This window comes from Lactuca sativa, chromosome 2, assembly GCF_002870075.4.
Source record: "Lactuca sativa cultivar Salinas chromosome 2, Lsat_Salinas_v11, whole genome shotgun sequence".
Taxonomy (NCBI): Eukaryota; Viridiplantae; Streptophyta; class Magnoliopsida; order Asterales; family Asteraceae; genus Lactuca; species Lactuca sativa.
The window spans coordinates 5,933,669-5,945,041 of NC_056624.2; the positions used below are offsets into that span (position 1 = coordinate 5,933,669).

The 11,373-nt window shown below is 34.1% G+C and overlaps 2 protein-coding genes across 2 annotated transcripts; both read left to right on the forward strand.

Annotated features, from left to right (window-relative positions):
- Window positions 1-2,090: 2,090 nt before the first annotated feature.
- On the forward strand, window positions 2,091-4,718 carry LOC122196433 (uncharacterized). The gene is made up of 4 exons (XM_052768232.1): window positions 2,091-2,261; window positions 2,834-3,142; window positions 3,333-4,118; window positions 4,485-4,718. Exons 2-4 carry the CDS (start codon window positions 2,892-2,894, stop codon window positions 4,651-4,653), a joined length of 1,206 nt encoding a protein of 401 aa, XP_052624192.1. The 5' UTR covers window positions 2,091-2,261; window positions 2,834-2,891; the 3' UTR covers window positions 4,654-4,718.
- Window positions 4,719-5,164: 446 nt separating this feature from the next.
- Window positions 5,165-9,688, forward strand: LOC111887631 (uncharacterized). Its single transcript, XM_023883798.3, has 5 exons — window positions 5,165-5,229; window positions 5,836-5,910; window positions 6,012-8,248; window positions 8,331-8,580; window positions 8,663-9,688. The coding sequence occupies exons 3-5, from the start codon at window positions 6,026-6,028 to the stop codon at window positions 9,439-9,441; spliced, it is 3,252 nt and encodes a 1,083-aa protein (XP_023739566.2). The 5' UTR covers window positions 5,165-5,229; window positions 5,836-5,910; window positions 6,012-6,025; the 3' UTR covers window positions 9,442-9,688.
- The last annotated feature ends 1,685 nt before the right edge of the window (window positions 9,689-11,373 follow it).

Here is an 11,373-nt window from a genome sequence, read left to right on the forward strand (position 1 = left end):
TGATTCATTTTTATTCACTTATGAATTACGATAACTGAAAATATATAAAAAAAAAATTATTTTATCTTAAAACTATATCAATATGGATGTCTATTTGTAGAGAATAAAAAATCATGAATTTTGGTATATTTAAAATCATTTTTCGATAAAAATAGCTTCTTAAAAATAAAAAAAAACGAAAAAACTATGTTTTTGTATATATTAAGGTAATGTTTAGCATAGTTTAAGGAAACATGTTTTATTGGAAAACACATGTGCATTCCTTTCCTATTTCCACCGGTACGTTGGAGTCTTTTGCAGCAAATATACATTTTTGGCTGAGAATGATTCCCCCATTCTCAACCTTTTTTTTCTCAATTGAACCCTCCTCTCTCTTTCTCTCTGTATATATATATATATATATATATATATATATATATATATATATATATATATATATATAGGGTTAGGATTAAATGTGAAACTTAAATATAGTGTGAATGTATGACTTAATGAGGACTCTTGGATTAAAAAAATCTAAAGGCTAAGAATGTTATGGCATTATTGTAATTAATAAGAATATCTTTAATTTTTTTTATAGAAGTAACCGTTTATATGATATTATTGATTTTCTGCAAATATTCAAATAAGGAAATGTCGACTAAATTGAGATACCTGATTATCTTCAACAATCTATAATCTTGGAATCAAAATACTAATTCACCTTCATTTTACAACCATTGCTAAAGAATCGTGAAGGATTATAAGTTGCAAGATTGTCAGTCAATTCTCACACTAAAGAACAGGAGCACATTTCTGAAAACCAAAATCAAGAATTCCTAGGTGTAGAAAAAAAAAGAATGAAGAGTAGGAGATTGGGTTCGAGGTTAAAAAAGAACTTTCAATTAAAGTTTAAGAATATTGTTCATTTTCCGTAAGCACCAAACGATGATGACTTTGTTTTTTCGACATTAGCTTTGTTGTTCGTATTATTCATCAAGAATGAAGCACTATAACACATGTAATCGATTAAGGTTTTCACCATTACTAAATGTATTTTAACTTTATTGAATAAAATTGAAGAATAACGCAGTAGTACATGCCATGATCATAAGTAATAGAACATCATTCTTGAAGAATTAGAAAAGTTTAGTACATATGTTTCTTTAGTTAACAGTCACTTTAGCCAAGAATAAAGTTGGTGGTAATTATTGGGGGTTTTTCTTTTCGTTTGTTAAAATCATGGATTAAAAACAAAAAATCCTAAATGTTTTTCATATTCTTTTAGAATAAAAATTATGCATTCATTAAAATTAATTACGCATTCTTTTAGAATAAAGCTATTGTATTCTTTAAGATTAAGCACAACATATTCTATAAGAATTAATCTGAATAATTCTTTAAGAATACAACACTTTATATCCCATTATGCTTTTTTAATGAATTAGTACTGAGTAGACATGTAACCTATTTTCTAACACATAAATGTAGCATGTGAAATCTCAATCTTTGTGTCTGGTATTGATAGCCTTTAATATGGACGATAACATAGTTGTTAAAAAAAAGAATATATGAACGATAACTTCAAAGGAATGAGCCACATGTTGACGAGGTTCTACAATGGTGAAAGTAGGGATTTATATCGATTAACCGTAAACATTACATATTCGTTAAGAATATATTAGATTATATTGTCGCATACTTAAAGAATTCAATACTTAAGTTACTTCCAACATACAAAATTTATTATGCTATATTCTTAAAAGAATACACAAACAATAATCAGCTTTTAAAAAAACCAATCTTCAAGCTTTATTAATCATATTAAAATGCAGTAATTAACTAAAACCATGAAAGCCACCGTTAATCACCTCATGCACCAACCATTGACCACCCCCTAGCCTTGCATCACCATTGGTTTTTATTTCTGCTCTATGGCTGCAATACAAAAAATAAAACAAGGGGAATATATATTGACCTAAATTATATTTTGTGAGCAAAATGTTTAAGTGGGCTAAGCTTAAGCATTGATGTGGGCTAATTCCTTTTTTTTAGGGCTAAATTTTCATTTAGCTGTATTCTTATTGTCTACATACATCTAACCAGAAATCAGAAATCAAGAACTGTAACAAAACAAAGGGCGAAGAGGAAAGCAGCTCGTCGACGGCAGGCAGGCGGAGGCGACGTGCTGTGAAGGCCGCAGGGCGACGTGGGTTACGACTGAAGTCTCAAGTCAATAATTGAAAGCCTTGCTTATATCTCTTCATCTACTTCCTTTAAAGGTAGTTTTCATCCCCTGTTCTTCTTCAGTTCGTTTAGGGTTTATGTGGGTTTATGCAAATCCGAAATTTCTCTTTCAGTTATAGAGTTCATATGAGTTTTGAGCTGTGATACCATTCCTAGATCCATCTCCAAGCTCCAATTAGCTAATAGTTGTGAGATTTGTGAATTTGGATGATGTTTGAGGGGTTTTCAAAACCCTAGATATTCAGATCTGAATTTCATGTTCTAAATAGAGGATTCATGGTGTTTTGTGCTCATCTAATGTATTTAATTCATCATCCATCCATTGTTTGAATTGTAATTCTTATTCTCATTTGGGTTTAATTATTTTTTGGTCACAATTTGGGGTTTTCTAACCCTACGGGTTCCATATCTAAAATCCATGAATCATGCTGTTTCAGGAAGTTGTTCTTATGTTACTCACGAGGTTTAATCATCAACTTTGAGGTCCTATTAATAATCCATGATCTGAATGTTGTTTATTGAGTTTTTGATGAAGTTTAGTTAATCTCTTTTAGAGTTCTAACCTTGAATGAATTTCATTTGTTTTAAGTCTTCATATTGGTATTAGTTCTTTTGGTTGCAATTTACTTTTCACTCAATAGTGACTTGGTGCAATTTGTCTGATAATGAAAAAATCTGGAGGGAGGAGTTCAAAGCCCTGTAACAATATGCAGAAAAAGAATCAAACCCCCCCTGCAGCTACCGTGCCTAAACCTATGGAGCCTGCTGAACTGATTCATTGGCTTGGTTCTGGGCATGGGCATCTTGCGGTTTACACTGTTGATGTCAGGAGAAATACAGTGAAGATCAAGTCCGATCTAAAAGACCCCGAGAAATACAGTTTGATGTTCATTTATGATGCCTATAGAGCTGGCAGGTAAAGTTTTTATTTTTGCATATATAATTATTTATAACCATTTTGTCAACATCTATGCATCTTGTAGATATATGTTGTATGAAGTTATGGTAAGCGGTTATTATATATATATATATATATATATATATATATATATATATATATATATATATATATATATATATATATTATATATTTTTTCTCCTGATAGGATTACCCTTCGCTTATTGCAATTGGTGGGTCCCAATATACAAGAGATGGTTACAATCACAAAGGATTTCAAAAAGGGGCCAGGCCAGCAATTCATACATGATGGACTTAGCTTTCCCTTATATAAGTCTGGCTACACAAAGGTCTATCATTTAGTAATAGAGGCACAAGTAACAGAAGATGGAATTGAGAATAATATTTTGGAAACAACTTTAGCATCGGTTGAGAAGGTGAGCAGTGAAATCATTATTACGGTTAATAACCAGATCCTATCGGCGAATGGAAGGAAGTCTGTCTGTCATGATATGGATGGAGTTAAATATTCCACGCAATCGGATGAGGATGATCCTTATAATGGTTGTAACATCTGTTATAATAAAGTGAATCCTGGTATACTTTTTCCAATCGGGAAGTTGAAACTTTTTGAAGAAGTAATTGCAGAGGAGAGTAATGGGAATCGTGTATACAAGGGAACTTATGATAAATCATCGGTTACTGTGGAAAGGATTCCCAAGGTGCATGGTCATGTTACAGACCAAGTGATTCAAATTCTCAAGAAATCTGGACAGCATGCTAATATTGTAGGGTTTATTGCTAAGGAGGAGACTGAAAATTTTGTTTTTTTTGTTTATGAGAGTTGTGAATGCACCTTACATGATTTGATATCATCAGTTTTTCATGATAAAAAATCGAATGAATACAAAGTGAGAATTCCAAGTTTCATGCATCTGAAACTGTGGAAGCCCGATAATAATTCTCCTTCAGAGTGCTTGTTGAAACTTTTGAGGTTAGACCATGTTATTATTATTATTATTATTATCATCTTTTTTCTTCGTTAAGTGTCATGTGGATAGAAGGCAATTAAATGATATTTGAGAAAATCATGACAAAAGTGGTAAAATTGGAAATGCACCTTTATGTATTTGTTTATTTTGGTCTAAAATTAGTAATCCAGTTTTCTTCATTTTTTTGGGTGAGACTAAAATCTAAAAATATAGTCCAATTTGATCAAGTCTTTGTCCCGTTTTGTTCAATTCTGTTTTGTCCCCATGTATTATCACCTTATTCCTATCTCGAGTTCTTCTTCATATGTTTTTTTTCATAACTTTATTTTTTGAAACTCATAATATCTATTGGCAAATATAAATCACAGGGGCATAGTTGAAGGAATTGCCCATTTCGACGAACATGGAATTATTCCGAACTTAAACCCTCGAAGGATCTTTATATGCAAAGCTCCTTCCGGTATCACTGCAAAAGTCTTGGGAATGGGCATTAGCACAACAGGCAAATCTTCTTTTATAATTTCATGTAACATATGATAGATTACTTCACTCATATTTGAATGGGCAAAATGCAGGAAAAAGAAAAATAGTTTCTAATTGTTCCTTATTATAGCATTGTACTTTTTTTTTCCTAAATAAAGCATTGGTCTTCAGAAAGTTTACCCACCTTAGCAACGAGATTGAAATTATGACGGAATGACACAAGTTAACATGTTTTTATCCAATGTCATCGTCCATACACATGTGATGTTATGCTGACGTGGCTTAAAAGTTTTAATCTTATTGCTATAATTGATGATGCTGTGATGAGGAGTAATCTAAGACTAGTATAATGCTTTAATATGGAAAGGAAAAGGAAAATGTACTATGCTCTAATAAGGAAAAAATTAGAAACTACTTAATATCTTGTATGTTTTTAGTTTTTAATTTTCATGGCATCTGTGTAGGACAAACGACTGTTGGGGATTCATTCAATTTAGGGCATCTGTTTTGTTTTTGTATCACTGCTGGTTACCTCCCGTTTAATAACAAGAAAGTGCAAGATCAATTAAAATGGATCCCTGAAGCCTCTCATCTTATCTCTCGCCTCCAGAATACCAATCCGGATTCAAGGTATAATTCTATAAACTTATCTGAAATTCTTTCCATTATGATAAATTGTGGTGAAATCAACTAGTTAAAACTACCATGGGGCTGTATAAATTACACTTGCTTGAGTTGATTAGCATATTGATTGATTTCATGTTTTAATAATTTGAATCTGCATTTATTTTTCTACGGGAAAACATATAGGACAACATTTGTATCTTTACCATTTCATCTATATTGCCCACTTAATTATCTCCTATATCGACTAAAACATTATACCGTTGTTATTATTATTATTATTATGACAAAATTGCAAAAATGGTCCCTGTGTTTGGCAAAATTATGCGACTTTGGTCCAAAACAATAGTTTGATGCACCACTGGTCTAAAATTGGATTTTTCCATTGTTTTTGGTCCCTCCCATTCACTTCCGTCCATATACTCCGTTACATACAATAAAGATCGGGGTATTTTCGTCTTTCCACCTCCATATCATCGATTACCGCCATATTGAATGATATACACAGTTAATGACCCTTCACTCTACTCTACGCACTAAACCCAACTTGTTGATCGAAAACCCTAATCGTTCATTGAAATCTTGCATTTGATCATCAACCGCAATCGTAAGTTTGAATCCACGAGGATGGTCCAAATGTGGGAAATCAGGCCAAGAAATCAGTGTTTTGATGCAATGGAATTTACGGTAACGTACTCTGTTTCTTACATATTTCTTTGAAACAAAAAAAAATCTTTTACAATCCATATAAAGTAATGTTTTTTTGGTTTGGTTCATGATTTTTACAGAAGGATATCCCACAATGTTCACTATTGAGCTCCATCATGGAGGGAGGTTCACAAAATTCCCAGGGATAAGCTACATTGAAGGAAAATTAGACCACATTGACTTGGTAGACATGGATGAGTTCTCTGTGCATGAGTTGGACGAGGTGATGCTGAAGCTTGGTTATGATGTACCACCAGTCATTTACTACCACTATCAATTGCCAAATGGAGATTTGGAGTTTGGTCTTAGAGCTCTAGGGAATGATATTGATGTACTTAGTCTTGCACAGTACATTGAACATCATAAGATCATCAAGGTATACACTGAACATAATGAAACTAAGTTACTTACATACTTTATGTCTCCAAGAGTTAAACCTAGGGTCATAATTGAGGAAATAGCAGATGATGTGCCCACTGCAACTGTTGGTGATCAAGATGTCCCAAATCTTGAATTGTGTTTAGTAAGATACGAGACACCCGAATACAATTCAAATAAGAGATTGAGGTTAGTTGATGGGATTCAATCATGTAGTAAGAAATTGTGTTTCAACTTGGAACACACTGCAACTGTTGGTGATCAAGATGCACATGTTGAAATTGGTAATGAAGGTGCAAATATTAGTGAGCAAGGTGCAACTGTTAGTGGTCAAGATACACATGTTGAAATTGGTAATGAAGGAGCAAATGTTAGTGATCAATGTGCAGCTGTTGGTAATCAAGATACAGAAGTTCATGATCAAGGTGCAGCTGTTGGTAATCAAGATACAGAAGTTCATGATCAAGGTGCAGCTGTTGGTAATCAAGATACAGAAGTTCATGATCAAGGTGCAGCTGTTGGTAATCAAGATACAGAAGTTCATGATCAAGGTGCAAATGTTGGTGACCAAGAAGTAAATACAAGAGAGTTTGATACCTTTGATGACCAACCATTTCAATTTGAAGACTTTGATCCTTTCTTTGATCAATATACTTTTAATGATGGTAATGATCAGAGTATGGGTGTTGGTGCAGAACTTGGCACAGGACTAGGGGAAGTTCAATTTGAAAGTGAGGGAGTTTGTGAAGGACTTGGTGAAGGAGGTAGTGAAGGGGGTAGTGAAGGGAGTGAGGAAGACAGTGATTTTCTTGAAGATGAAGAAAACTATGTAAGTGATATTGAGGTGGACATGAGTGATTTCTATATGAATGTTGATCTAGATGTTGAATATGTTGACAGAGGAAAAGGTGTTGAGACTGAAAATGAAATTGTTGATACAGAAGATGTTGAAGATGTTGAAGTAATTGATAATGATGAATGGGACTCATTAGGTGAAGATAGTGATGATGAAAGAAGGAAAGCAATATTAAAACAGATGGTGAAGGAGAAGAAGTGCTCTCTTGGTGAAGTCCATACAGTTACTTTTCAAGTGGGTCAAAAGTATAAAAGTAAAAAGGAAATTAAGGACAAAGTCAACAAACTTGCCATTGAGACTAGAAGGAATCTTGGCTTCAAGAAAAACGACAAAACAAGGCTTAGGGTTGTGTGTAAAGGTAATGTACCTAATGTAAATGCAAGTGGGGTAGGTAAGGGCAATAAATTAAATTGTTCTTGGTCAATGCAGACTTCACGGTCAAAAGATAGTGATTATTGGTATGTGAAAACTTTACTGGACAAACATACTTGTGTTCAAACTAGAAAACTTAGGGCTTGCACTGCGAAGTATATATCTGCAGAAATCTTAGACATGGTCGAGTCTAACCCTACAGTACCCCTTCGAAGCATTCAAGAGCAAGTTCAGAAGAGGCTTCAAGTTGGTGTGTCCATACACAAAGTACAGAGAGCAAAAGCAACAGCTACAAAGCAAGTGAGTGGTGACTACACAAAGCAATACGAGGTGTTAAGAGATTATCTTATGGAACTACAAGCAACTAATGTGGGTACAACTGTGAAGCTTGAGGTTGTTAATGAGCCTAACAGTACTAGAGAAACAAGGCAGTTTAAAAGGGTGTATATTTGCTTAGGGGCATTAAAGAAAGGGTTTAAAGCAGGTTTAAGAGATATTTTGGGACTAGATGGTGCTTTTATGAAAGGACCCTTTCCAGGCCAAGTACTCACAGCAGTTGGATTGGATTCAAACAACGGCATATACCCACTTGCATATGCCATTGTTGAGACTGAAAATATGAGTAGCTGGAAATGGTTTCTAGAATGCTTGGGAGATGACTTAGAGTTGTGCTCAAATTCTAACTTTACTTTCATAAGTGATAGACAAAAGGTACTATTTTCTTCTTTTTGTATTACTAATAGTTTATTTGTATATGATTGTTGCAATGATTATGTGAAATAATCCTTTACAGGGACTCTTACCTGCTATAGCACAACTATACCCACAGGCTGAGCATCGATTCTGTCTAAGACATATTTATGAGAACATGAGGAAAAAATGGAAAACAAAAGAGTATAAAGATCACTTATGGCAGTGTGCAATAGCAACCACAGTACCAGAATTTGAACACTACATGAATGAACTTAACAAGTTTGATAAGGATGCTTTTGAGTGGTTGAAGAAAATCCCCCCTCACCATTGGGCCAGAAGCCACTTTTCAGGTTACATTCCCTAACTTAGGTGAAGCTTTACTAGTGCTCATTGTATATGGTTTAGTTCATATAATTTTCTTGTTTAATACAGGCAGAGCAGGATCAGATATATTGCTCAACAATTTATGTGAGGTTTTCAACAGTAAGCTTATTCATGGTAGGAATAAGCCCATCATAAGTTGTCTTGAGTACATTAGGCAGTACCTTATGAAGAGGATTTGCAATGTGAAGAAAGTGATGTCCAAAGCTCCAGGTCCACTCACTCCAACAGCATCAAAGTTACTTGAGAGAAATAGGGAAGCTTCAGTCCAATATAGAGCTAGATGGAATGGGACTGCAAAGTATGAAGTTTATGGTCCTTGGCATGACCAGCATGTGGTTGACATGAAAAATATGTCATGTACATGTAGAAGGTGGGAATTGAATGGGATTCCATGCAGGCATGCCATAGCTACAATACATGAAATGGTTGATAGTGGAGACAAAGTTGGGGAACTTTACACTTATGTTAACAAAGTGTATTGTCTTCAAACATGGAATGAAGCTTACTCTTACACTGTGGACCCTATAAAGGGTAGAGCCATGTGGCCAAAAAGTACCTGTCCATTTCAATTAACACCACCACCACATCACAATCAACCTGGGAGACCTAAGACCAAGAGAAAGAGAAGTGCAGATGAAAAATATGATAAACATATGCAAAATCATGGTGCAGGTGAACCTGAAAAACTTACCAGAAAGTTTGTTAGTGTTAGGTGTGGGAAATGCAACAATAGGGGTCATAACTCAAGGACGTGCAAGGGTCAAGGTGGGAATGCAGGAAGAAATGAAGGAGGGCATGCAGGAAGCAGTCAAGGAGGGAATGCATGATGCAGTCAAGGAGGGAATGGAGGTAGCAGTCAATGCAGGAATTAGTGTATTTTGTTTAAAAACTTATCTTTTGGTTTAGCACAACTTTTGTGCATTTGGATGTAATGGTTTAAAACTAGTTTGTTGTAATGGTTTTATTTTGGTCTTTTAGCCCTTTTGGTCATGAAACTAATGTCAACCTTTTGTCATTGTTGAAGAATGATTTTTATGGTTTATACCAACTGTTGGTTGTCATGTTTATGGAACACATTTTTGGTTGTAAGAACTGTTTTCTGAAACAACAAATATACATTAACATTCGGTGATAACTGCAATACATTGTCATTATATCCTTGAAAAGGTTACAAATTTCTGAAGTTGTCCAAAATAACCCTAAACTGATATTACATTATCAAATACCAAAAACTACCACATTCCCTAGTTACAATTTCATAAGACAAAAAACACCCAAAAATTACATGCAACTACAGGGGTCCCTAATTGCTTATTACTAAATGAAAAGCACCCAAACCACCACAAATAGTAACCAACTTGCAAACAAACACATCTTCAATCTTGCCACTTGATAGTTTACATTGTTGATATTCCTCAATAATCCGGGTATTATCAACATAGATCGTGCACACATGGGAGGATCAATCCATCCTAAGAATCGGCATCTGGAACCCTTCACATAAAAAAATAAACCCTAAACATGAGGGTGATTTTCCAAAATGAGGGTAAAATAGCAAAATCGAACACTTACCTTTTGAGGGCAGGAAAGAAACCTCCGACCAGGGTTTGCTGATGTCCAGGAGGTGCGAACCACCGCTTCCCTACCACAGAAACACATCACCATTTTAATTTTTGATCTCTAAGAAATTGTGAACATAGAGTAGGAAGAGTATGAAGCTCGTGAAGTTGAAGAAGGAAGAGTGATGTAGCTCTGCTTTTATTTTGAATAAGGTTGCAAAAAAGGTCCCTGTATGTGGAAAGACGAAAATACCCCGGTCTTTATTGTATGTAACGGAGTATATGGACGGAAGTGAATGGGAGGGACCAAAAACAATGGAAAAATCCAATTTTGGACCAGTGGTACATCAAACTATCGTTTTGGACCAAAGTCGCATAATTTTGCCAAACACAGGGACCATTTTTGCAATTTTGTCTATTATTATTATTATTATTATTATTATTTTCTTCTAAATACCAGCATCTGCAGTTACTCTATCATGATATGGCAAAGGGGAAAATACAAAAAAGCTTTCATCTTTTTATCCACTCGACTATTTTCTAAAGTTGTGAATAAACCATTCTATTTTTAGACCGTTATGAAAACCATTTTTCCTTGTTACCCAGTTTTTCTTTCATATGACAAAGGGCAAGTTTTGACGAAAGCAAAATGTTGTTTAATCCTTTTTTTAGGCATTGAATTACTATCATGGTTATCATAAAGAAATAATAGTTCAGTGGCTAAATTTGTAAAATGGTGACAGCACATTTTGCTTTTCTGTTTTTTGCTTTTTTACAAAACCTGTAACCAAGATATATATATATATATATATATATATATATATATATATATATATATATATATATATATATAAAATTTTAGTTACTACAGAATAGTCGGTTCACCAAATCGATTCAGCCTTTCTTTGTTTCCCTCTTTTCTAAGACCAGGAAAAATGGACTGTTTGTTAAATGGCCAAATCATTTAAATGGTGAATGTAATGCTTTTCTGTAATATTCCTTTCTTCAAGTCAAGGTGCCCACGGAAAGTACTTCTTTGAATGATGAGATGAAGTATAATGGCTCAATTACTAAATTGATGAAATAGTGAAAGTAGATTGTGTTTTTCTGTATTTTACATTTTTCATTCACCTATACATTAAGATATCATACATTTATTCTTATCCAGACCAACAGCCAGAGATGTATGCAACGACATTC